The sequence below is a fragment of the Neopsephotus bourkii genome, unplaced genomic scaffold (genome assembly GCF_033783945.1).
Source record: "Neopsephotus bourkii isolate Nb327-2 ecotype Australia unplaced genomic scaffold, CSIRO-AGI_Nbou_v1 NB_1433, whole genome shotgun sequence".
NCBI lineage: Eukaryota > Metazoa > Chordata > Aves > Psittaciformes > Psittacidae > Neopsephotus > Neopsephotus bourkii.
In genome coordinates, this window is record NW_026901910.1 from 6,286,189 (window position 1) to 6,313,313 (window position 27,125).

General features: G+C 55.9%; 1 protein-coding gene across 8 annotated transcripts; it reads right to left on the reverse strand.

The window, feature by feature from the left end:
• Nucleotides 1-1,791: 1,791 nt before the first annotated feature.
• B3GAT1 (beta-1,3-glucuronyltransferase 1) lies at nt 1,792-27,125 on the reverse strand. 8 transcript variants are annotated; one of them, XM_061368618.1, is made up of 7 exons: nt 26,967-27,125; nt 12,022-12,140; nt 11,722-11,868; nt 9,206-9,678; nt 7,071-7,367; nt 4,938-5,053; nt 1,792-2,734 (listed from the first exon to the last, which is right to left on the reverse strand). In XM_061368618.1, the coding sequence occupies exons 2-6, from the start codon at nt 12,023-12,025 to the stop codon at nt 4,967-4,969; spliced, it is 1,008 nt and encodes a 335-aa protein (XP_061224602.1). In that variant the 5' UTR covers nt 12,026-12,140; nt 26,967-27,125; the 3' UTR covers nt 1,792-2,734; nt 4,938-4,966. The 8 variants fall into 8 exon arrangements, with proteins under 8 accessions (XP_061224602.1, XP_061224600.1, XP_061224603.1 ...); XM_061368616.1 differs by having other exon boundaries at nt 9,206-9,714; XM_061368619.1 differs by having other exon boundaries at nt 9,206-9,714; nt 12,005-12,140.

Sequence of the window (27,125 nt, forward strand, 5' to 3'; positions counted from 1 at the left end):
CGTAGGGGATTGGGACCGGTTGGGTTTAACTCCCCTGCCCAGCAGTCACTGAGCAGCTGCCATCTCCTCAGATCAAATTCCAGCTGGGAATCTCTGAGGAGCCGCTCAGCCCCTGTTTCCCATCCCAGTAAGCAGAGGGGCCGGGCTATGAGGGAAGCACCAGACGTGGCCTCTGGTGATGGAGGTTCAGGGTCTGCTGGCTCTTAGAAACCATCGTTTTATTAACAAATGTCAGTAGAGTTTGCCTCAAACACCCTGCTCCCACCCGCTCCGCACATTGGGAGGGCACCAGCTTGGAGGACAGTGGGGCACGTAGGGTTGTGTTCAGGACTTGAGCCTTTCCCTTCCTCTGGAAGCGATTCCCTTCCAAGGAGTGAAGGTTGCAGCTCGGCAGGGGCTGGGGTTAGGATGAGTGAAACCAAACATGCAGCTGGGAGAGGACACAGCACTTGGAAACGATTCCAATGGCACAGACACTTGCTGCAGTCCTTTTCCAAGGGTCTCTTTGCAGACTGAAGTGAACTTGGAGTCAATCTGCTACTGCTTTAATAGAACACCCCCCCATTCCCATAGAGCAGCCAGCAGCTCTCTAGCCAAGTAGCTCTTCAGCCAGTGCACCTAAAGGAGCGTTTCTGTAAGGCTTCGGGACTGGGAGCTGGGAATGCCACTCTTCCCAAGGGATGGATGCACAGTGGGAGAAAATAACTCACCAAAAATAGATAGTTTGAGATCTGAGGAGGTACACCACGTCTGCAGGGTTACTTTTCCCCTCAGTTCAAAGGGAAAATTGTGCTTCAGACCTTTTAGAAGGAACTGGGACAACGGTGGGAAGGGTTGATCAAAGGTTTAAATACAGCATGAAGGGGGAGGTAAGTTCTGGGGGTTGTTAATGGGGAGGAGGGAGGTGTTGGACCTCAATGTGTTCCTCAGTCTATCTCAAACAGAGCTAACCAAGGTAGCAGCACCCAGGTGCCTCTTGCAGTGCTCACCCCTGTGTCTCACTGAGGAGCAGAACGGTTTCATCAGAGAGCACGCTTCCATCAGTGCCACCTCTGATGGGTCCTCTGATGTTCAGGACACACTAGAGGTGACCCATGTATGAACCTACCTCGAGCCGGGTGCTGAAAGGATCCCTTTACAAGGGTGCTGCTCGATCCCAAGTTACCTCTGGAGCTGCTGCAGCTCTGCAGTAGTGTGGCCTGGCTCTGAGCAAGGGGCTGGGGCTGCAGCATACATCCCAGCATGCACTAAAATGAGCTTTTATCATGAAATCCCTCATTTTAAGCAGTTAACATTTTTTAAGGGTGGGAATCAGGCTTTAGGGAAGAGCATCCTTCAGGGAATCCCACACCCAGTGCTCACGTGAACCAGGATTATGGTGTATGGCCACAGCACTCAGGCTAAAACCCACTCCCAACTGCTTTAGCATGGATGAATAGCGAACCACGCACTGTAACCATAAATCCATCCAGGGACAGCCCTGGAGCGTGAGCAGCAGCTCAGGGAGGGGATCCTGCCCCTCTGCTGTGCTCTGTGAGACCCCCCCTGCAGCCCTGATCCAGCTCTGGGGCAGCAGCACAAGAGGGACCTGGAGCTGTTGGAGCGAGGCCAGAGGAGGCCATGGAGATGCTGCAAGGGCTGGAGCAGCTCTGCTCTGGAGCCAGGCTGAGAGAGCTGGGCTGGGGCAGCCTGGAGAAGAGAAGGCTCCTGAAGGGGAGACCTTAGAGCAGCTCCAGTGCCTAAAGGGGCTGCAGGAAACCTGGAGAGGGGCTTGGGATAATGTCCTGCAGGAACAGGACAAGGGGGAATGGTGAAATAAAAGAGGGGAGATTCAGGCTAGATAAAAGGGAGAATTTCTTTAACAATGAGGGTGCTGAGGCGCTGGCACAGGGTGCCCAGAGAGGCTGTGGCTGCCCCATCCCTGGCAGTGCTCAAGGCCAGGTTGGACACAGGGGCTTGGAGCAAGCTGCTCCAGTGGAAGGGGTCCCTGCCCATGGCAGGGGTTGGAACTGGGTGAGCTCTCAGGTCCCTTCAACCCAACCCATTCTATGAACACAGAGGTATGTCAGTGCCCCCCAGACCATGGAACTAATGAAGGGAAAGGAGAGGGAATACGAAGAGAGCAGAGATAATGCTGGGCCTGTTCTAACCTGCCTTGCTTTTCACTCTCCCCCAAACCCTTCCTTGTCTTGTGCAGCGTCATGAACACTGATTGAAGTAGGTTTCAAATGAAGGGCTCAGGTGCCATCTGGGAAGGCGGCTGTCCCCTCCATGATCAGAGAGCTCTTAGGCACACACAGCCACAAGGTACACGTGTCTCAGGAACAAGTCACCAGGGGCCAGCACGCTCCTGTGGCCATCCTCACCCTTCACCTTCAGGTCCTATGGAACAGCCCCTCCAGTCTAAGCCACCATCCCAACGGTGCCACGGCCTCAGTGCATCCTGCCCTGCATCCACTGCTCCCGAACCGAGCATCTCCTCTCGCAAGGCAGCTGCTCTGGGACCAAAAGTGATGGCAGGCCTGTGCTTTCTGTGCTTTTTCTCCACCTCCAGTGTCTGGTTGTGCTCAGAGTCCAGGAGGAAGGGCAAGGGAACCCGGGCAGTTTATGGATGCAGTGGTGCTTGCTTGCAGTACACTAAGAACTCCTGGAAGTCAGCAGAGGTCCTGGCTACCGCACGTCTGGCTGCTTGGATGCTGTAGAGGGGAACTTTGCAGGCTGTGCATGAAGAGATCTGCAACAGAGACACAAGTAGCATGTGTATCACCCTCCTGCCTCGCTGCAGTCAGCTGCCACCCCTTGGAGCTAGCCCAAAACCCATCTCGGATCCGGAGTACTGCTGCTAGGCAACTGGGTGCTGGTGACACGCAGTTGTGACAACACCGGAGAGCTGTGGCCTCTCTGCAAAGCTGCTATATATAGTGCAGCTGATGGGCAGTGCGGGCTCTCCTCTGCTGGCCTGCCAGTGTGGGCGGCCAAAGAGGGCCAGTGCAGCAGGCAGGGCTCCAGCCGCTCAGCCTGGGGGCATGGGCTGTCCTAGAGCTCACTGCTGCTGGAAACACACTGGGACCCTTCCCTTTGCTGCTGGGCACAGGGACCCTTCCCTTTGATGCTGAGCACAGGGACCCTTCCCTTTGATGCTGAGCACAGGGACCCTTCCCTTTGATGCTTGGCACAGGGACCCTTCCCTTTGCTGCTGGGCACAGGGACCATTCCCTTTGCTGCTGGGCACAGGGACCCTTCCCTTTGCTGCTGTGCACAGGGACCCTTCCCTTTGCTGCTGGGCACAGGGACCCTTCCCTTTGCTGCTGGGCACATGGACCCTTCCCTTTGCTGCTGGGCACAGGGACCCTTCCCTTTGCTGCTGAGCACAGGGACCCTTCCCTTTGCTGCTGGGCACAGGGACCCTTCCCTTTGCTGCTGGGCACAGGGACCCTTCCCTTTGCTGCTGGGCACAGGGACCCTTCCCTTTGCTGCTGGGCACAGGGACCCTTCCCTTTGCTGCTGGGCACAGGGACCCTTCCCTTTGCTGCTGGGCACATGGACCCTTCCCTTTGCTGCTGGGCACAGGGACCCTTCCCTTTGCTGCTGGGCACAGGGACCCTTCCCTTTGCTGCTGGGCACAGGGACCCTTCCCTTTGCTGCTGAGCACAGGGACCCTTCCCTTTGCTGCTGGGCACAGGACCCTTCCCTTTGCTGCTGGGCACAGGGACCCTTCCCTTTGCTGCTGGGCACAGGGACCCTTCCCTTTGCTGCTGGGCACAGGGACCCTTCCCTTTGCTGCTGGGCACAGGGACCCTTCCCTTTGCTGCTGGGCACATGGACCCTTCCCTTTGCTGCTGGGCACAGGGACCCTTCCCTTTGCTGCTGAGCACAGGGACCCTTCCCTTTGCTGCTGGGCACAGGGACCCTTCCCTTTGCTGCTGGGCACAGGGACCCTTCCCTTTGCTGCTGAGCACAGGGACCCTTCCCTTTGCTGCTGGGCACAGGGACCCTTCCCTTTGCTGCTGGGCACAGGGACCCTTCCCTTTGCTGCTGGGCACATGGACCCTTCCCTTTGCTGCTGGGCACATGGACCCTTCCCTTTGCTGCTGGGCACAGGGACCCTTCCCTTTGCTGCTGGGCACAGGGACCCTTCCCTTTGCTGCTGGGCACAGGGACCCTTCCCTTTGCTGCTGGGCACAGGGACCCTTCCCTTTGCTGCTGGGCACAGGGACCCTTCCCTTTGCTGCTGGGCACAGGGACCCTTCCCTTTGCTGCTGGGCACAGGGACCCTTCCCTTTGCTGCTGGGCACAGGGACCCTTCCCTTTGCTGCTGGGCACAGGGACCCTTCCCTTTGCTGCTGGGCACAGGGACCCTTCCCTTTGCTGCTGGGCACAGGGACCCTTCCCTTTGCTGCTGGGCACAGGGACCCTTCCCTTTGCTGCTGGGCACAGGGACCCTTCCCTTTGCTGTGCTTCCTTCCCTGTATTCCAGAGAGCAAGAGAACAAGCAGCAGCTCCCTCTCCCCTCAGCCCTGGTGGTACACTCAGTTAAAGGGAGCTGTGCATTTATTTTTCCCTATAATCACGACATGCAGCACCACGGTTTGGATGTAGATAGGAGTGAGCAGTCCATCCTTCACTTCAGCAACCCAGCAGCAGACAGTGCACATCCTGCACCCGTGTGCTTTGGCTCTGTTAGTACAGTTCATAAGGCAACTTTGTTTGGGCAGAGGTTTGGTTATTTAACCAAGTAACCTGTGCCTAAACTCTCCTCCCCTGGTTTTCTCCCCCTTCAGCAGCTTGTCTTTACGATCACATAGAGATTCTCTGCTTGTCTCAGGACGTTCTGCAGAAGGGGAAGGTCAGAACGTGGAAATGGCACTGAGAAAGCACGTTTCAGAGTCACTGCCTGGTGTTCTCCTCCCTTCAGTGTCCAAACCGAGAGCTCTCACCTCCTGTTGGTCTCCGTCCAGCCCCGCAGTCAGATTTCCACGTTGGGATCTGTGAATCCTTTCTTCCCCTCATTCACCAGCACCGGCTTCTCTGTCCTCGTGTGCCAGACCAGGATCTGGGGAAGCAACAGGAGTCACTGCCTGCACTAACAACGTCCATCAGTGGTGCCGTTTCACCCTGGGGTCTAATGGCACAGTCAGGTTTGCATAAAGCTCCCTTCGGGCAGCCCTGCTGCTCTGCAGAGTGCACCAGCACATCCCCTTTCACAGCGTGCTGCCTTGGGACATCAACCTGCTGCTTCCAGGGAGTCAGCAACCACCCTGCCCAAGAGGCTCACCAACCCTCGCAGTGATGCAAGGCAGCTCCCTCACCAGCAGAGCCCCAAATGTGCTCCCTACTCCTCCCTCACCTTGCTGCCTACCCTGTTCCTGCATCCTTGGCCAGTGTGGAAGCAGTGACGCTGGTTTCTCAGTGCATCTTGAGCACCCGTCACTGCAGGGATGCTCTGGATGCAGGAGGTAGGTGCAGAACACTCCCCACCTTCCGCATGCACACGGTCCTGTCAGAACCCAGCAAGCATCTGTGTGCCACATCACCCCAAAACCCCATACACATCTCCTTTGGTGTGCTGGCCCCACACTGCTGCTCTCTGTACCATGTACAATGCATTGCTTAAAGCCCCTCTCCAGCTTAAACCAGAACTGAAGCTCCTGCTAAAGCTTCCCTAAGGTCTTAGCAGCAAAATGCAATATAGAGCCATGAGATGGTTCGGATTGAAGCCCCTCCCCAGGTTTCCTGTAGCCCCTTTAGGCACTGGAAGACTGTTTAGGGATGACCCTCTGTGGATGAGAGCTGGGATCCATATAAACTGAAGAGGTCTGGTGCTCCTGGAGGGGGTACAGGTAAGCAGTGTCAGGCAGCTGTGCCCTTCTGCTGCATGGAAGCTGTTTAAAACACTCGATCACACTCACTGCCTTGCCCCCAGAGCCTGGATTGCTGGGAGCAGCTCCATCCCTTCAGCTACAGCATCCTGCTTCCCTTCACCTGCTCTCGCTGCTGTTTGCTGCCTGGCGGGGGTTTCCTCTCGTTGCTATGACAATGCTCTGCACAGTTAATCCAGGGATGTGCAGTTCCAGAGCCAGGCCCTGCTCTTCGGGAGGAAACAAGGGCATGTTCTGCTTCTAAAGGATGAGCAAAGCCCTTTGCAAACCCTTTGGTTAAACAGGAGCACCCCAAGAACCTCTCGGACCAGTGCAGGGCTCCAATCTCACCAACTGGGGCAATAGAGGCCGGCTGCTGTCTGGAGCTGGTCCAAAGCCCTGTTTTATTGCTCCCCACAAGCCCTTCAGAGCCTGCTCCTCCATGGCAGGCATTGCCTCCTAACAGGGAATTAGAAGCCAACAAGGCAAGCTGACCTACAGGGTGCCGAGCACACAGGAGGGGTTGCAGTGCCTCCTGTTTGAGATGGGGACCATACAGCAGGAAGGCAAAGAGACACCGAGCTGCAACGACAGCTTAGCTTCCTCCCAGCTTGTGCTAACCCAAACTGCTGCATCTCTAAGGCTCTCTTCAGCCTTGTGGAGATCCTCTGCTCCCAGAGCACACCCGCTGGTGTAACAAACACACCTCACTTCTATAACCCTTTGCTTTTCTTCTGTGTCAAGAGAATCGAGGCCACTGCTATTAAATGAGCTCAAGCTCATCTTCAGCTGTGCTTTGTGCCTTGTGATGGGTGTTAGAGACAGAGCACACCGCACCACGAGGGAAGAACAGGTTACAGCAGCCTGATTGGAGCTCTTGCAGCTGCAGCAGAGAGCTCCTCAGGGGTAAATGGCAGCTTTACAAGGGGATGGCATTGCAGAGCAGTGCTGGTCCCCACCACATCAAGGCAAGGCCAAGAGAACCCTCCACGTCTGTCACTCACACCAACAGCTCGAGCGCTGCTGTGCGCACTGGTCACCAACCTACACGAACCGGGGGGGCAAGTGATGGAAGGATCCCAGAATCCCAAGGGTTGGAAGGGACCTCAAGAGATCATCAGGTCCAACCCCCTGCAAGAGCAGGGTAACCTAGGGTACATCACACAGGAACTTGTCCAGGATGGCTTTGAACATCTCCAGTGTGGACCGTACCTTGGTGCAGTTGGCGGCTTTGGGCTCCAGGTCGTTGAGGGTGACGAGCTCCCGCAGCAGGCTGCTCTCCTGGTAGCCCCCCTTGACTCCCCGCAGCTTGAAGTACGCCTGAGGTCTGTGGAGGATGAGCCTGAGGTTCACGGCGAAGCCGGCCATGTCTATAGCGAAGGGGCGGTGCGGGTCGAACACCGTCTTCCAGCCATAGACCTTGCCGGCGGCATTGACGCGGGGCGACTCGTAGCGCAGCCCTCCGACAAAGGCCACCGGCCACACCGACACCTTCCTGGTGCTGCGCATCTGCAGGGGCACAGAGGGACGGGCTGCAGGGGCTGCCTGCACCCCGCAGGGAGCCCGCCTCCTGCTCCGCCGCATCCTCGGGAGCCGGGAGCATGGGCTCGACGCGCACCGCTGCGAGGGGGAGCATCGGGAGCTGCGGAAGCCAAGTGGCACCGTAGGAATGGGCAGCCACTGAAACAAGCATAGAGCCATGGAATGGGGTGGGTTGGTTAAAGCTCATCCAGCTCATCCACGGGGAGGGATAGCTTCCACCAGAGCAGCTTGCTCCAAGCCCCTGTGTCCAACCTGGCCATGAAGCTGGCGTGAGCTGAGCACTAACCCCTGAGCTGCCAATAACAACCATAACAGACTGAAGAGTGGGGTTCTGCCCAAAGGCTTTTGAGCTGTGGGGCATCAGCACAGGACACATAGGAGGGCAGCAGAATGGCCTATCTAGGAAGCAGGGTGAAAGCTAAGGAGTCTGAGCTGCAGCATCCCTAGAGCGAGGCACTGCAGCTGCATCCCACACCTCAGGGCCAGCTGAGGCTCTCCTGAAGCTCCCAGCCTGCAGGATAGGGCTCTGTACCTGCTCCTACCCGCAGTGGAGTGGTGCTGGATGCCTCCACGCCCTGCAGAGTCAACAGGCACAGACAGGAGCCACGAGGGGCCACTCGAGATGCCTGCCCGTGCCAAGGCAGATGCTCTGAATGCCAGGCTGCCCACTCACCCTGCTGGCAGGCTCAGCCTCCAGCCTGCTCTCAGCCCAGTCTCTCCGCTCGGGGATCTCCCGGAGCTAATCTCATCACTGCTAATTGCAGCAAACAAGGCCAGAGGAGCCCTGGCGCTTGCCCTCCTGCATTATACACAGGCTAAGAGCAGCCCCTGCCCACGGGGAACACTGGTGCGTGTCTGCTGCATTTCACAGCACGTTCCAGCAGCTCCGTGTGGCCTTAAACTGGAGCTCACAGGGGAGAGGAACCTCTGCAGGCAGAGCCCACAGGTGACTGGAGGAGCCCTGTCTGCTTTATTCATGTGTGGTGTCTGTCTCGAGATGCTGCCGGAGCCAGGCTCAAAGGGGACTGTGCAAGAAGGCATTCATGTGGGTTTGCTTCCAGCTTTAGAAGCTGTGGCTATGGAAGCTAAAGTGAAAGCCACCAGGGGAGGGGAAGGAGGCAGGTGTGGAGCAAACAAACAGGAGATCCCTGCTATGGAACCTGGCGGCTGGTGGGGAAGGGAGCAGTCCCCCATTCCCATCCCTTGCTGCAAGAGCAGCCCTTTCCAAGGCAGCGTGGAGGGCTCCACCTCTCCAGGAGAAGGAGCAAGCACAAACCCATGCTCCTCGTGTGTGCAGCAAGGCAGAGCCATGGGGGAAGATGTCCTGCGTGATGCCATGCAGGTAGCTCTGCTTTTAGAGGCACTGGTGCCTTTCGGTGCAGAGCAGGCACCATGCTCCTGGCGGCTCCAGGCTTCAGTGGGCACTGTGGGATGAGAGCAAAGAGGAAGCAGGGAGGAGAAACCCCAGGAAGTGCTCAGACAAGAACAAACACCAACTCACAGGCAGCCAAGTGCCATACAGAGGGATGGTGGAAGGGAAAAGCGCTCAGGAAGCAGCTGGGAATCTGGTGCATGGAAAGAGAGTGGGACGGGTATGTTGTGATGCTCCACTCCTCCAATACTCCCAGCAGGGGAAGGCAGCTCCTTAGCTTTAGAGTAAAACCTACCTGATTTCATGGCACTGGGGTTCCCATCACTTCACATAGGACGCCCGTGGTCCAAGAGCTCAGGAGAGGATGCACCCAGCATCCCCTCGCCTCAGGACGCAGCATCCTTCACCCGCCACGTCCCAAGCTGGGTCTTACCTCCTCAAAGAGCTCCAGGCTGTAGGTGTTGTCGTCGTCGGCGAAGTACACGATGCCGGGCTGGCTGCTGTTCTTGTGGAAGGTCTCCCTGAGCCACCGCAGGGCGAGGTTCCTCTGCATGGTCCCGCGGGGGATGCGGGGGTCCCGCATGTCCCCCCGCAGCTTGTAGTTGCGCGGGGTCTCCACGTTGAGGTGGGTGTAGTTGAGCCCCGTGTCCCGCAGCAGGCGGGTGATGAGGGGCGTGCGGCGCTGCGAGTCCTCCACCAGGATCCAGTGCAGGTTGGGGACGTGCAGGAGGGTGTTGGCCAGGCGGGTCAGCTCTGCCTTCTGCACGGGCCGGCTGTAGGTGGGGGTGACGACGTGGATGGTGGGAAGGGTGTCGGACCACGGGGGCGGGCGGGTGTAAACATACTCTGTCCTCACCACCTCCACTATGTCCCGCTCCGACAGGCAGTATTCCTTGGAGTCCAAGCCTGCAGCGAGATCACGCTGGGAGTCACCACCATCATCTGAGCAAGGGTACGAGAGAGAAGAGAGAGCTGCATGGACTCAGTCCTCCAGCACCCCCCCTTCCAGCTGAGCCCGCAGGCTGGTTGCTAATAGCAGGTCACCCTCTTGGGTGCAGAGGATGGGAAACGAGCTCGGATGGAGGCTTCCATCAATACACAAATAAGTAAAGGCATCGGGGACAAACACACAGGAGGAAAGAGGGTTCTGCTGTTAGAAAAGCAGCACCAAGCAAGGCCTGAGTGCTCAGAGCAACTTCCACAAGCAGCCAGAATCAGAGAGCACCAGGCTGGAGGTGACCTCGAGGACCATCTGGTCCAACCTTTCCAGGCAAAGCTACAGAGGAGACAGGCTTTTGTTGTACAGCAGTCAGATCTAGGTAAAGAAAACAGCAACGGGGATGGATGAGGTGTCATTCCCAAAGAGATCCAGTGCTCTGGGCACCACGTTCAGTGGGACAGGACACTGGAACACCTGGACTGGGAGGCAGGGAGCTAACTGGTGGTCATATCAAGGCAGTGAAGATCTCCCAGCAGCATCACCTTGGGAGACTCTGCAGCACTGACAGGCCTGGGATGGGCCATGCGGATGCAGGGAAAGACACACTTCAGATCCAGAGATGGAGAGGGGAATCAAAGCCTGTAAGTGTAGGCATTGTCCTGCAGAGAGCCTCAGGAAGGCCCTCCCAGTCTCTGAGCATCACACTCAGCAGAGCAGAGGGAACAATAAACAGCATGCACGTAGGATACAATGATCCAAAGCATTCCTTGCAAACAGAATCCTTCCTATTCAGCTAAAGGGAAGGAAAGGTCCTGCCCCTGTTGCTTTCCCAGGGTGTGACTTTCACACTTCAGTACCTCTGCAGAGCAGCAGGAACACCACAGTCTACACTCAGGAGCTGCAGAGGTGAAGGGACACCTCCATTCAGTGTCTGAGGGAGCTGCTCTCTAGTGGGCACATCCTACTTGGAGCCATAGGGTTTGCAAACCGAGCGACCACCACATGAGAAGGAAGAGGCCAGACACCAGATGTGACCCAGCAGGGTCATAGCACGTTACTCTTCCAGCATCACTGGCTTTGATGGCAGCCTTGAACTGAATGAAGGTCTCCTACTCCATGGTGCTGATGGAGGGAGATGGGTCTGTCTGGTGGGGATGGACAGGGATGAGGTGCCTGCACAATTCCAAGTGTTCAGCCAAGGAAGAAGCATCTTCGGAGGATGGGTGCAAACATGACATTGAAAAGGGGAAAGAATCCTCCATAGAAAAGGACCAGAGAGGGGAAAAGGAGTGGCTTTCTTCCCCTCACACAAGCCTCCCCATAATGACCTGCAGCAGAAGGGCAGAGTCAAGAATGAAGCCTGCAAGAGCTCTCAGCCTATAGGTACTGCTGCTGTGCCAAGAACAGGGTAAAAACTAGGACCTTCTGGCCAGAGGGGATCCCTCAGAACATCCTGCATCAATCTGCTTTGGGCCAGGGCTCTGTGGGACAGGCAGTGCAGGAGCTGATGCTCTCATAGCATTGGAACTGCACAGGCACTCAGGTGAGAGGCTGGCTCTTGCCTTCGTCAAGTGCAGGAGCACCAGTTGGCTGCTTTGCTGAGGACACTTAGGGATGCTCTTTGCCTCCCGTCTCCCAGAGCTGTCTCAAGTGGCAGCTTTGTTTCCTCTGCTCTCTTGCTTCTGCAGCTTTCCTGCTCAACTGACTGGTGTGCAGGGCCAGCAGAAGGGGCTCCTCTGCTGGGGATCATCATCCACCAGGAACAAAGCAAAGCATCTTCCTTCAGAGCTCTGGCTTTAGGCCACAGATCGCTCTCCAAGTGCAGTAAGCACACCCCATGGCTTGGAGTTTGATGTGTGTGAAGAGCCCCTGTGAGCACTGGGCTTCTGTATGAGCATGGACTGGGAGCTGGGATGAGCATGGCTGCCATGGAGAGATGAAATGAGGGAGGAGATGAGGACGAGGGAGGGATGCACGGAGCGGGCATGGGCTGGTTTGAGTTCTCTCACCCTTGTGCACTGCAAGCAGTGGAGCAATGGTGCTCTGGTGCCAGACGGTGATTAGCAGTGTCCAGGGCAGAACTATCAGCACGATAGCCAGGATGTCTCGTCTCTTCGGCATCTCCAAGACTGACTGGACCCACAGCTCCTCATTACCTGACAGTGAGAACCCCAGAGACAGAACAGCAGAGCACATGGAGAAGAGAAATAAATGGGCAGGAAGGAACAAGGACACAGAGAGCGAACGCGAGGAGGAGAGAGCAGCAGCGGCGACATGGCTCGTGGGTCTTACCAGTGCTTACAACCCACCCATTGCAGAAGCAGGTTTGGAGGGGCCTCGGCTGCTGACACCCGGAGCAGGAGGGCACTTCTGCAGCACAGGGCTGGAGCTGGCAGCAGGAGCCTCAGGGACTCACGTGGAAGGGAACCTGCAACACAGCACAGAGGTGAGGAGGCAGAGAAGAGCACTATGGAGCCCCTGCACAGGGCTCACGGTCCTCCTCAGGAAGAGCAAATCAAAGCTGGGCACTGAGCAGCAGCAGCGTGTCCCACCCCTGCTCAGAGCCTTGCTTCCCTTCACATCCACCTCCTCAAGCACAGGCTGCTCAGTGCTGCATCACTGCTTGACCATGCCCAGCAGAAGAGGACCCTTCACCCCCCAGCCAGCCATCCTCACACCGCCACGTGCCAGGCCCGTGCCCTGGGAGGAAGCAGAGACCATAATGATCCTGTGGCCCATCAGACCCCTTCCCTAGGCCAGGCAGAGCACTTGGGCTGCCTGTGCCTGCTCCCTTGGGAATACAGCTCCAGTGAACCGGTGACCCTGTGTTTTGCCCATCACCATCTTCCCCTCAGCTCAGAGCATCCCAGTGGCGTCTCTGAGGCAGCTCAGGCTTCCAATGGCTCATTTCTTCCATCCCAGGGATGTTGCAACTGGAGCATGTTGATGGGTCAGGCTGATTCAGTATAAGCCCATATAACATTTAAGCAGACTGTGTTTTACCCAAGTGTCTCAGCAAGCAAAGTACATCACTTAGGGATACACACGATGGACACTCTGCAAACACGGGTACCACTTTAGTACCGCTGCTCCCATGCAGGGCAAGGCATTAACCTGCTGCTAACAGGGCTGCAGAGAGATGCTAAACGAGCGCTGGAGAGATGCAGGCTCAAATCCCTGATTTGGGTAGATGTGGGTTTCCTTGGCTGTGCCTTGACTACAGAGAGCCTCTGACACTGAACCCAGTGGAAGACCTGAAGTGAAACGGCTCCAGGAAGCCATGGCTCGTCCTTTTGGAGCGGGATTCAAGTCACTGGACACAACCAGGTCAGCACTTCAGCCACAGAGGGGTTAACTTAGCAGGGAAAACAAGGGGAACCTGCTGCCTCCCATAGAGAAACCTGTGCCAGGGAGCTGGGGACCCATCCACCTCCCATGCACCTACCCTGGGAGGGTCTCCAGCAGCAACAAGCCCCCAAACACACCCAGTTCTACAGAGAGGCAGGATTCCTGCAGGGAAGAACAGGGAACAGCTTTCACAGCTCAAGGAGCTGCTCGGTGCAGCCACTTCCAGGGAAGCATCTCCCAGCAATGCGGATTTGTCCCTGTTTATGGTCAGGACTGGAGAAAGCAGCCAGGGAGGAAGAGGAGGAGTTATTCCAGCGCATCCCAGCCTGCTGCTGCATCCCTGCGAGCCAGAGACATCCCGCTGGCCCCAAGCTGCCAAAGCACACAGAGCCCTCAGGAAAGAGCATCTGGCCTCATCCTTGCTGTCCCTGCAGTTGCTGTCAGTGCCCCAACAGAGGACACTGGGAATCCTCTCATGCATCCCTTGGGCATCCCTTGTAGGGCAGAGCTGGAAGGGGCAGCTTTGACAAGCCTGCCCCCCTTAGCTAGCTGCAAATGCATCCAGGGAAGGCCTCAGGCACTTAGAGGGGCTGGGAGGAAAGGACAAGCAAAAAGAGCTGCTCAGAGCCAATGCAGAGCTCTGGCAAGCCGCCACAGTGGCTGGCATGCAGCAAATGGCCCTTTGTCAAGGGCAGCTTCCTCCCAGCACAGTGCTTGTACCTTAAAGATGCCTTTTCCCTGCCTCCTGCCAAGCCAGCATCCTCCCACAGGACAGGCTGAGCCTAGGATGGAGCTCTCCATGTCCTTCTGGGGCTGCCTGAGCTCCCTTTGCACCAGCAAACCATGGGCTGCAGGGGTGAATGAGGTACCCACACACAGTGGCTGCTCCTGATGTTCCTTCCCTGCACACAGCACACGCCACATGCCCAAAGGGACACAGTAGGGATGCCAACAGCAGATGGTGATTGTCTGGGCCCCTCTCTGTGAGAGAGACATTGAGGGGACCTTGTTGCTCCCTACAGCTGCCTGACAGGAGGATGGAGCCAGGAGGGGGCTAGGATCTGCTCCCAAGGAACAAGGGAATGGTTTACACCCTGGTTGATCCTATCATTCCATGGCTGGGGGAGAACGTGAGGATGCAGCCAGTGCCTTCTCCGTGTGGGATCTGCTGCTCTGCACCAAAGCCATCTGCTCACTGTTAACCCCTGAAGGGATCTGAGAGCCTGGATGACCCTGAGAAGCCCGACTGAAGGACATGGGGAGAGCCCCTTGGGGCTGCCCTGAGCAGCAGCAAACCTGGATCCAAAGTATTCCGAGCGTGAGGCCAGTTCCCAGTGTTCCGAAGCCACGCTCCCGCCTCACCAGCACATAGTGAAGGGTGAGATGCATTTGCTGCTGTGAGCAGCATCAGCCAGGATCCCATGGTGGTGCACTGCTGGTGACAGCACTCACAGCTTCATGGTCTGACAAAGAGGCCTTGCCCTGCGGCCCCCAAAGCCCATGGTGCCCAACTAGATGATGCTTTTTGCTGCTCTTTACGGCACAAGGGAGGCTTGCCAAGAACTGGAATGGGAAAAGCGATGTTCCTCCTCCAGGTATTCACTCCATCCCTGCTCCATCACATACACCTCTCCTGTTCCCAGTGCACAGCTTTAAACCCAAACCTGCCTTTGTTCAGGTTGTCCATGTGAGGCTTCTGCAGGGAAAAGGAGGGACAACAGGAAGTAACGGAAAGAATACTTCCCTTTTTTTAGGCAAAAGACACAAATCCTCAGTTTTGGGGTGATTTGGGGGTTAAAACACGGTTGGAGCAGGGCTCTCTTCCAACGTGCTGGAAGCAGAAGGGCTGTGCCACACGGTGGCAGAGATTCCCCATTCTCCGGCAGAGGGCAATGGTGTCAAGGCATGACAATAGGGAAAGAGCGTTCATCTGATAACGCAGCTGTAACGAACCCCGGAGCCGCGTGTTGGGAACCGGCTGGATTGTTAAACACTGAAGGTTCGTCTTCGAAATGGAGTGAATGTGCTGGCACTTGCTTTAGGAAACACGGCTTCCACCTGCAAGCCGGTTGCAGTTTTCCCTTCTTTCTCCCTGCGGGGCTGGTGAGTGTCATTACTCCTTGGGTTTCCACCCATTGACCAGGACATGTTCACCTAAAGACTTGCTTGGCGAGTTTGTGTGGATAGATAGATAGATTAGATAGATAGATAAGATAGATGATAGATTAGATAGATGATTGATAGATGATAGATAATGATGATAGATGATAGGTAGATATAGACAGATGATAGGTCGATAGACGATAGATAGATATGGACAGATGATAGATGATAGGTAGATATAGACAGATGTTAGGTCGATAGATGATAGATAGGTAGATAGATACAGATGATAGATAGATGATAGATATAGATAGATGATAGATGATAGATGATAGATAGATAGATGATGATAGATAGACAGATGATAGATAGATAGATGATAGATAGATGATAGATAGATAGATGATGATAGAGATAGATAGATAGATGATGATGATAGAGATAGATAGATAGATGATAGATAGATAGATAGATATAGATAGAGAGATAGATGATAGATAGATGATAGATAGATAGATGATAGATAGATGGATAGATAGATAGATAGATAGATAGAAAGATGATAGAGAGATGTCACTGGAGTTGACTAGATGCCTAGATGTAAGAAAAACACAGACAAACCCCCCAAACAAACACAGTCAAACACTTCCTTGCATTACAACCAGCCAGGAAATAGCACACACAGAGCCAGATCCTACAACAAAAGCTTTACAAAGCAAACAAACACATCAGGATGCAAAGCCTATTCTCACCGATAGCTTTCCCCCTGAGCAAAGTGTCCCTGAACATGAACACAGGGCTCCTCTCACCCTGGGGATGGGAACAGCTCTGATCCCTGCTGGACAATGGCCCCCGACCAGGATAAAGAGCATCTCCAGCCCAGCGGACACAGGGGACAAGGGCACTGTCACAAAGCCTCTGTCAGAGATGCTGGTGTTTGGCAGCAAAGGTCTGTAAGCTCAGGCTAAGAAGCAAGGTGGTGATAACTCTTGCTCACTAGTTACTCCATAAGCCATTAATGCCAACAACCCCATAACTTTAATGGGGGCTGTTATCAGTGTAGTAGCAAAGCTGCGGAGCTAATTGCTGTTCAGTTATTAAGCAGAACATGGAGCTGAGTAATGAGCACACGGAATTGCTTGTTCTTCCAAGGTTTCTTCCCTGTGAGGGTGCTGAGGCACTGGCACAGGGTGCCCAGAGAAGCTGTGGCTGCCCCATCCCTGGCAGTGCTCAACTGGATGAGCTTTAAGGTCCTTTCCAACCCAACCCAGGCTGGGATTCTCTGAGCCCCCCCCCCGAAGGTTGCACATCCCAAACCAGCCTTGCACTGGGGCCGATTTGCACATCCCAAAGCTGGAATTGCAAGTCAAGAACAAATGGGATCAAACCCACAGATTAGCTCACAAAAAGGAATAACATGAGCCCATCTTCTCAGAACAACGCTTACAATGTACAGCAAGCGTGAGCAAAGTGGATCAAGGGAGCTCAACACCAGCACAATTAGCTCCTGGAACTTATTGCCACAGGATAGGAAGAAGAACAAGAACTTAACAGGATTCCAAACAGGATTAGCTGTGTATGTGAATAAAATGCATATCCAGAATGAGAATGAGCCACCCACCAGTCCGGGAAACAGAAACCCTGGAGCTTCGGGGCTTCAGCCACGTTTTAACAAGCATCAGGAGCTTCCTCTTGTGCGGATTCATCCTTCCCCCCATGCCCAAGCTAGGGACAGGACAGGAGATGTGATGCTCTCAGGGGATGCTCTGGTTGTCAATCCACAATGGCAATGCTTGCTCCAGGCTCCCTCCCCAGCCAGGCGAGCTGTGGGTGATAGGTCTTGGCTGAGAAAGCATTCCGAGCACTCCATGCTTCTTCATCAACGGCTGCACTTCACACAGGGGTTTTAGAAAGCATCTCCATCACGATGGAAAGCTGTTGGATTTACAGCCCACTTCCAAAGGGAAAGACAAATGGGAGTTGTTTTCTCCAGGGAAATGCTGATGACACCCATGAGAAGCTGTTTGACTTTAAGGTTGGATGCTCAGTGAGTGCTCCAGCAAGTAGCTCCTTCAAGGGCTTCTCCATCAGGCCTCCTCAAGCTGGTGACACCACGATACCTTGAGTCATACCTTTGCTCAGCTCAGACCACATCCATGCTGTCAGAACCACTCAGAGCCTCTCTTTCCACCCCTATGGTTTGCATTGCACCGAGTATTTTGCTCACTGCTACCTTCCATAGATGTTAAAAAGTGACATTAACAAAGGATGACCCAATTTCAACAGGATTGGACTAGATTCCATAGCTCCATAATAGGCTTTGCATATGCTTTGTCCAAAGGGTTGGAAGACTTAGAATCACAGAATCATAGAATAGTTAGGGTTGGAAAGGGCCTTAAGATCATCCAGTTCCAACCCCCTGCCATGGGCAGGGACACCTCACACTAAACCATCTCACCCAAGGCCTCGTCCAACTGGGTCTTGAACACCACCAGGGATGGAGCATTCACAACCTCCCTGGACAACCCATTCCAGTGCCTCACCACCCTAACAGGAAAGAATTTCCTCCTTAGATCCAATCTAAACTTCCCCTGTTTCAGTTTTAACCCATTACCCCTTCTCCTATCACTACAGTCCCTAATGAAGAGTCCTTCCCCAGCATCCTTATAGGCCCCTTCAGATACTGGAAGCTGCTCTGAGGTCTCCACGCAGCTTCTCTTCTCCAGGCTGAACAGCCCCAACTTTCTCAGCCTATCTCCATACCAGAGGTGCTCCAGCCCCTGATCATCCTCATGGCCCTCCTCTGGACTTGTTCCAACAGTTCCATGATACCCCCCATGTAAGGGTGGCAGCGGGACCTAAGGACCAAGCCTCACCTCGCCAACCTGCAGGCAGAAGGCCACTGTCTCAGAAGCTGCAATGCCCCAATCTGTTGTCATTGTTCCCTTCTCTTGTTAGTGGTGGAGAGAAGCCCCAGGCTTTGGCACTGCCTGAATGAGGGCTGTAGGATCCTGTGGCTCAGTCCAGGTGGTGGGGTACCCTGGGGGCTGCCTATGGCACTGGCCCCTGCGACCATCACCCATGAGGAGCTGTGCCCAGCAAGCCACAAGCCCTCATTGACTCCCTGCTGGCTCCGCACCGTGTTCCCAGTTCCAGAGCTGGAGCTGAGGCTGCTCACCCCACACACTGCTGCCTCCTGACCCGCTGTGGAGATGGGGCTGGGGCAGGACCCACTGCCTGGCTGTGGGTCAGGGCACACAGTGGCACAGAGCTCAGCGCCTCCGCAGCCTCCTGCACTCCCTTTGAATCACTGAGCTCTTCCCTAGCCCTGAAAGGAATTAAACCCTGCTCTATTTAAAAAGAGTTATTAATAACCTGATTCCAATGCATGCAAGAAGAAGGCTGGCACTGAGTGAGCAAGCTGGCCCTCTCCAGCGCAGCAAGCCACCACCGGGCACCTTGACACCTTAAAAAGGGCTTTAGTTTGGGAAAGCATCAATTCCTTTCTTTTCTAGAGCAGAATCCAGGCTCTTCAAGGTTGGGTTTTGAAGGCTGGAGGCAAAGCCAACCTGCTGGCATCCAGCTTCCCCCCGAGTGCTGCAAACACTGCAAGCATCAGGCCCTGAAGGAGAACTGCTGTCGCTGAGTTGCCTGATGGGGTGCGCATGTCCAGGCTGAGAGGAGCATCCACTGCCCTGGTGCTCGTGCTTGGGGATGCAATGTGTTGTCAATGCATCCCCTCCACACTCAGCAGAGTCTGTGTTAGCTGCTGCCTGAGCAGCAACCCCTCAGCACCAGCACCTCAGCATCCCTCAGTGCTGCAGGATGGAGTCCTGTGCCTGTGCTTGCAGGGACAGGGCTGACTCGAAGCAGCTCTCTCCTGCGGTTTCCTCTCCTCTCCTTGGATAGAGCCAGCAAAGATGCAGCCCTTGGAGCTCACTCAGCTCCTTGGTCAGCCAAAACACCACAGCCAAGAGCACCATGGAAAACCCCAGCTCCTGTTCCCTGCTAGATGGCTTCTTTAAAGAGATGAGCCTCAAATCCAAACGCTGCTCAGTGCACGGTGTCCCTGTCACAGCCAGAGCCCTGCCCCATGGGAGCAGGAAGGTCACTTGGAAGGGATCTCCTGGTGGGTTTGGGCAGGGTCCCCAGGATGCACTCATCCTTCTTGCCTCACCTCCTGTCTCCACAGGGCACACGGGACCCTTTGACAGGTCAGGATAACATGGACCCATCTCCCACCTGAGAGGCATTTGGAAGGAAACGAGTGCCTTTCCTTTGCCATGCCCCCCTGTGCCAATGCAACCAATCCAGGGCTATTCCAGCCCTGCAGGGAGGTGGGATGTGGCTCTGGGTCTGTCTCTGGGTGGGACAGGCTAATTCCACCCGTGTCAGCAGCTTCCAATGGAAGCCTGGACCCAGCTCCATCCTCCCCTGTGGCTCGGTGCCTTTGGCTCACCTGCACCTCCGCTTGCTCTAGGGGGAGATGAAAATAGCTGCTGCCATTGGGCAGGGATCACAGGGCTCCAGCAGGCTAAATACAGAAATGGCCCAAGCACCAGTGCTGGGGGTGCTGCAGAGCACAGCTCCCACTGCCCCAAGGTCACTGCTCCTCAGTTCAGGCGCAGCCAAGGGCCGGCTCTCCTGCAGGCAGGATGGAGCAGTGAAGAAGCCACCCTCACCGGTGGAGCCCAGCTCCCCAGGACCAGCTCCTGCCCTTTCCAAGAGCACCTTCACCACCAAAGTGCTGGGATACATGGACACAGGGAACTCCAACCTGCAAGAGGCACACGGAGCGTGCCCAGCTGATGGACACACAGACTCCCGTGCAGTGCTTTACTTGCAAGGGGAGCAGCGAGACGAGCCCTTGGGGAGAACCTGGAGGGGTTTGTAATGGCTGCTCTAAGAATACTGTAATCATGCAGTAATTACAGTGCATCTCAAATCAGCCACATAAATTGCAGCCTTATTATGCCTGTCACCTACCTTGTGTGGCAGGGACACAGAGGCAGGCCACCCCCTTGCGCAAGGAGGGGACAGGGCTAGGAGACTCTCCGCACAGCCCCATCACACTCCAGGCCATGGGAGTGGCTTCCTCGAGTGAGCAGGAGCACATCTGTGCTTTGCTGCTGCATCTCAAGGTACAACACTGCATCAGTCAGGTTGGTTTTACCTTTATGCGATGGAACAAATACCTGCAAGCACCAGAGCAGCCCTGGGTGTTTGATTGGAGCTGTCAGTGTTTCCAATGGCATTCCTGCAGAGGAGTGAGCTTTAGAAACAAGAGTTACTGAGCTCTTGGAGTCAGCTGATGATGAGGCTGGGATGGGGGGGAGAATCAGTGCTGCCTGGTTCCAGAGGGGCTCAGTGCTGCAGGGGGCCCTAAAGCAGAGCAGGGGACTGGGGCTTGCTGCCCAATGCAGACTGCAGGCTGTGCAGCACATCTGGGAGGACACCCTGGCACACCTTCCCTGGGTCCCATCGGCATCCAAGAGAATTTCCTCTTTCAGTCCCTCTGGATGTGTTGCTTCCCATCCAGTTCCAGCCTCTGCCATTGGCAGGGACCCCTTCCACTAGAGCAGGATGCTCCAAGCCCCTGTGTCCAACCTGGCCTTGCAGCGCTGGCCTGAGCCCATCACTTCTTCACCTGGTAACAGTGACAATAATCCCAGCATCCTCACAGTGCCATGGACAATTACTCCTCCACAAAAGGCAGGGATTGGCAGCTCCCCTCCTACCATCCTTTGGGCTTTATCTATGGAAAGGCACCTTTTATTGCCGTTTGTGTTGCTTCCTGAGGCTGCTGTGCCAGGCCGGAGGCAGAGACAGGATCTACACCTCCAGCATCCAGACAGCTCCACCTTGCTGCCAATGGATTCATCTTGGAGTGCTGTTATTCACAGTTATGCCTGCCAGGCCCCTTCTCCATACTCTTGGCTGCTTGCACTTGGAGAATTTCAGGCTAAAGTAACTGATAGAATAACCATAAGGTACAAGCCTGAGCCACAGCTGAACTCTCACCACACCACATCCTCTTTTAACCATCTCCTGCCATGCCTGAATCCTGCCGCTCCGGCCAGGCTAGCACATAGAAACCCATCAGCATCCTTCCATGGGCACACCACCAGCTTCCCACACAGGTACCGTTGTCCTGGCCTCACCCTTACCCCTCACATTCCACCCAGACTCTTCAGTTTTAGCACTTCCTGATAAGAAGCATGCCAGGAATGATGCTCATCTAACCGAAACCCAGCAACAGCTCCTCCCAAACCCTTGCAGAAGGTCATCCCAGCAATCTCACTGGAAAGGAGCGTGCTAGAGTCATGCCTTGTGGATGTGTTATGAGACAGACTCTTTACACCTCCATGCTCCCATTCATCCCAATGGATGAACCCACCTTTGCATGCCCACACAACCCCACAGCGCCCAGGCAAAGCCAGCCCCGCCTGGAGCACTGCATCCCTGCAGGAGGCTGGGAAGGACACAGTATTCCTGCTGCAGGGGTGGCAGGCCCGTGCCACATTCCACTGCTCTCTCCCAGATCAGAAGCAAAACGTGCTGCTACAAAGTCAGGTGAAAGCAGAATTCTGCTCCTCAGCATCATTGCGTGAAGCAGCACCTTAAAGCATCCCCAGCCCGCAGGGTGCTGCCCACTGCCCTGGCACACACATGGCATGGGTCGCTGTGCTAGGGGTTAATCACAGCTCCCCTCTCAGCCTGGCCTCAGTGGGAAGAGAGCAGAGCTGCTCCCATCCTGTGATCCCTGCGGAGGCTGCTCCAGAAGTGTTACTGGGAGGGACAGGAGTTCAGGCTCTGCTCCATGGACCTGCAGCCAGCACTGCTCACCTCCTGGGTGCTCCATCAACCCCAGCCTCGCCTGGGGCTCGCACTGACAGCAGCCCACAGGCTGGAGGGTGGCAGGACAAGGAGGGCACAGGGAGGGACACGGTGCCCATAGGGACACGTTCTCCTAGGGCCCTGCAGAGTTATTGCCATTGCAGGGTGGCATCGAGTGTGCAGGGCTCACACCCAGCAGCCAGGTTTGCTCCCTTCCGCCTGGCCGTGGCAGTGGATGGGTGATGGCTCCTCCAGCAAGGAAGCACTGGGAATGATGGCTTCTAACAACGAGCAGAGCACGAGAAAGGCACTTCCCACAGAACTAATTCCTGCCATTGGAACTGCACCAGCCCGAGGCTGGAAGACAGGAGCTGGAGACAGCCCGCTTGGATGCACTGCAGGGTGTCGGTGTCTCAGCGCAGCTCCAGGTTTCCTCTCCATGCCCCGGGCTATGGGATTCAGATGGATTTTGCACACTGGGAAGCTGGGAAGCACAGGCCTGGCCCTCCCAGGCCTCCGGGAGAAATCCATGGAGACACATTTCTTCTTTAGCTTTAGAAGCTGCTAAACAGATGGACAAACAAAGGATGGGCTCTAAGGCGCCGAGCCAGAACGCTTCAGCACCATGGTGGTATTTATAGAGGAGCCCAGGGGGAGGTACCCCAGCACCCACTCCACTGTCACACTGCAGCGCGCTCAGCACCCACACACATATGCACCCAGAGCCACTCATTCCCAACGGAGCACAGGATCACCTTCACCCTCACTGCGGGCCTCCAGGACAAGAGTATGGGATGTGCAAAACTGCGCCTTATCCAAGTGATGGGGAGAGGAGTGAGGCTTTTGCTTTACTGAGGGCTGGAGTGGGCCCCGAGTCACACTGGCATTATGGTATGATAATGCTGGAGGTATTATAAATGCTTTGCATGCCAGACAAATCCTGGAGCAGGCTTCCAAATCCCCTCCAAGCCCCACTCGCATCTCTGCAGTCATGGAGTCCAGAGCAGAGCCTCAGCATCCATCCTTTTGCTCCTTGGCTCTTCCCAGCTGGGGGGTCAAGGTGGTTCTTCTGGATTAGCCTCCTCTTGTCATTCACCAGGCTGGAGCAGCCGTGCACACCAGGTCAATTCCCACTCCCCAAAGGTGGGATGGGAGCTGCACTGGCCTCCCAGTGCCCATCTGCAGGGATCAGGGTAGGAGACACCCACCCCTGCCTCCTGCAGTGCCATGGCTGGGCATCCCCACAGCAGAGCTCGCTGATGGGTTCTGCCTGCAACCAACAGGGACAATTCCAATTCCCATTGGGAGAATGCCTTCACGTGAACTGAGCTGCACCCTGGAGATGCCCATTTCTCTTTACCGAACGGAGAGCCACATCTTCAGTACCTCCAGCAATGCACCATGGCGTGCACCAGGCAGGAAGGGAGGCAGAGGCTCTCCACGGTGCATCATGAGGCACAAGCTGCTGTTGTTTGAGGGAGGACATCCAGGCTCCAGCAGGCACAGTGGAAGGAATGTGGGGCTCGGAGGACATCTCCCTTCCGTGCTTCGCAAGCTGAACAAGGGAGTTCTCAATCGTGACGTGAAGATGGAAATCCCCTCCCTGGAGGTTTCAAAGGCAGGGTTTAAACTCCTCTCTGAGGTCAGTCCCACTTTAGCTTCCCTCCAGCGTTCCCAGCACCAAGGACTCTGCAGCATCAAACCACATCTCCGGATCTAACAATAAAGAGCATTCCAGGGCAGTGTAGAGGCTGGAGCTGGGCCAGCAGTGACCAATGCATTAGCACACCCTTGGAGAGCGAATACATCACCTGCTCTTAAAGACCAGCCTCGCACAGAGGATGAGCTCTTGAGGAGAACAGCTCAGATCCAGGCAGGAAGGGGATTTGGAGCCTTCCTCTCTTTATTCCGCTGTCGCTGGCAGGCACATCAGCCCGTGGTCAGCTGGATGGGATAGCTGTAGAGGGGTCTGTGAGCTGGCAAAGCGCTTGAAGGCATGCGCTGCTTGGGCAGGACAGAGGGCAGCCCAGGGGATGTGTGCACATCTGCACACAGCTGTACCGGGGAAGGACACACACATGGGTAACGGAGGTGCGCCTGTGCACAGCCTGCCTTGGGAATGGGACCTGGTACAGGCTGAGAGAGCAGGAGGGAAGGACTAAAGTGGGACAAAGCCAGCAGCACTGCTACAGAGCACAGGGAAGCGTTCCAGTGAGTCCTTCAGGATCCCAGTGCCTCAGCTCCCTGGAGCTGTGCAGTCCCCATTAAAGGATGTGGGAGGATATAGTCAACAGTGCTGTATCACTTGGGGCTCTTGGGGGTGTCCCCGTGTCTAGGTGAGGGTATGAAGCTTCATTCACCCTGAGGTCTCCACTCAGCAAAGCCCTTCTTACCTCCTGGAGGTGAATCCAGGCAACCCACACGCAACCAGTTGGGGCTCACAGGAGGGAAAGGAGACTCTGTCCTCGCTCTTCAGCCCTTGTGCTTGGCACAGATCACTCCCCTGCCACCAGAGAAGGCCGGTAACCGGTTCAGGATCTCCATGAGCAAAGCTTAGCAGACAACACGATACAGAGAACATGGACTTGTGAAAAAGACACTGCAGGTGTCACTGCTTCCAGAGCTGCTTTGCCTTTGGGGTGGTGGGAGCCACACTAAGTGCACCTCCAGCCATGTCCTCAAATGAGACCTGGAGCTACAGCCCCCTTCCCTTTCCCAGGCTGCTGCATGCAATGGAGGGTGAGAAAGCCACAGAGGGCATCAGGCACAGGGAAAGATGCTGCCCAAGGCCTGGTGTGTTCCCAGGACTCAGAGGTGTTGCTGGTGAGCCCCTGGAAAGCAGGCGCTGCTCATCCCTGCAAGGCAAAACGCAGAGGGAAGCGAGAAAGGACCATCTCCTGCCTGCCCATGGGCTCACATCTGCCCACTGGGTTTGCTTCGAAGACCCCAGACCTGCTGGGTTTGAGCTGACAGAAACACAACAAGGGCGAGAGAGAGCAAAAGGCAAGTGTCCAAGGAACACCAAAGCATCAAGTGCAACGCTTGCCCTGGTGCTCGTTTCCCAAGGCTTCTGCTGGTGCAGCACGAGGGTGCTGGAGGAGATGAGCAGGGCACACACAGCTTTCCTCCTGGGAAGCATCAGCTCAGGGCAGCGTGTGCTCACACTGGGAGCTTCCTTGGGCAGCTCAGCATGGTTCTCCTGGCTGCAGGCAAAGCCAAGCTGCTCTTCTTGCCTTGGGATGTGCCCAGCTGCAGAGTGAAGACCGGGAAGATGCAGGTCGGGGAAGGGAAGAGCAAATCCAGGCCTGGCTGCTGGATGGATCCAGGCACTTCTCTTCCTCTGTCTTTCATATTGAAGCAGGAGAATGACACTACTGCTCCGCTTCCTTCCCATGCAGATAGCATCCACTGTCCTGCTGGCTCTGGCCATTCCCAGAGCCTTGTTCCCTGCCAGGGTAAAATCTCCTTCTAATTCCTTGCCCAGAACACCTCCTCTATCCCCAGTGCTCTGAAGCTGACACTGAGCTGGTGCTCCATACAGCAACACCTTTCACTCTCTTTTCCCCAAGTGCCTCCATTTCCCCACACCTTTCTGATCCCAGTGCTGCCAGGTGAGCCCCAAATCCCAACCACCATAAGGCTGCGATTGGCATTGGCGAGCTGTGTCCAGAGAAGCACATGGCCAGGGCAAGCAAGAGCCTGGGTGAGCAGGATTCCCTGCTATGAGCAAGGAAACAAAGGAATGCCTTGGAGCTCCACAGCCCTTCTTCCACCTCCATGGGCACACCCCCACCCTCCCTCATTTACACAAGTTGCCTGCAGTTCAGACAAGCACGGGCAGAGCCATCCAACACATTGCAAAGGCTCCTCCAGTCCCAGCACTGGACCATCAGTGTGCAGAGACGCCAAGGGATGGCTCCTGACTTCCCGCACTGGGTGCACCCAAGTGGGTGCTTGTGTGATGCGTCACTAAACCCCAAAGCAAATGCTTCCTAAGCTCATGCCAAGAGCTGTGAAGAAGCCCCTGAAGGCAAGGGGAGGATGGACAGCGCAGAACAAACGGCTATTGCAGCAGTGACAGAGGGACACCCAGCCAGGACCCCCACTGGCTGGGATTGAGCGGGTCTGGGCTCCACAGCTGTCAGCATCAGGCTGTCCTTCAGTGCTTTCCCAAACATCTGGGCACATCCAAACCCCCTCCCGGGAGGAGCTGGACCCGTTTCTGCTCTGGGAGAGGAATCAGGGCTCTCGGGGGCACAGAGCCTAGAACTGAGCCCGACACAGGCCCAGCCGGGAAAAGGGAAGCAACATTTGGTGAGGGCTTCATTGGTCACCATGGGCTTCCTCGCCCACAATCCCTGTTTTTCACTCCCACAGCACAAGGCGACACAGAGATGACCCCTCAGCTGGCACGGCATTGCCCAGCCATCTCCTATTCCTCCCCAAGACAGCACTCGGAAAGCTTTTCCCTTTAAGCAGCCTCAAAGTTGGCTCTCGCCACCACTGGCACGAATGAAAGGGATTTCAGTTCTCCCTCCTCCCAAACCCATCCCTTTCTGCTGAGGAGAAAAGGCAGAGGATGACCAAGGGGAGGGAGAAGCAACTCTCCCTGTGGCTCCTCACCTCTCATCCTCCTGCACGGAGGCACTGGAGAGCTGGAAGGGCGCGGGGCCATTGTATCCCCCCCCATGGGAGGAAGCCCAGGGAGCGAGTGCAGGTCTGGGAGCACAGTGTGCATTATCCATACCCCAGCCTGAAAAAGGGGGGGGGGCAAAGTGATTTCCATCAGCCCCCGGAACCCGTTGTGCATCCTTTCAACACACGGGGAGGGGGAGAGGAATGAGTGTTCCCTGCTTCCTCCCAGCCCCTGCCCGCTGCATGCACACAGCCACACACACCCTGTGCATAAAGGAGCTCTGTCCTGCCCAGCGCAGCCATGCGATGCCTGCAAGAGGCAAGGAGTTACCTTATTCCCACAGCCTGAGCCTCCTCCTCCTCCTCGCTCCATCGTGGCTGGGAAGCTGCTCCCATTCATGCTTTAATCCCTGGGAACAGAGGCACGATTCAAAGCCGCTCTTCGCCCACCGGAGCGGGCTCCCCGCAGCCTCCTCCTCCTCCTCCTCTC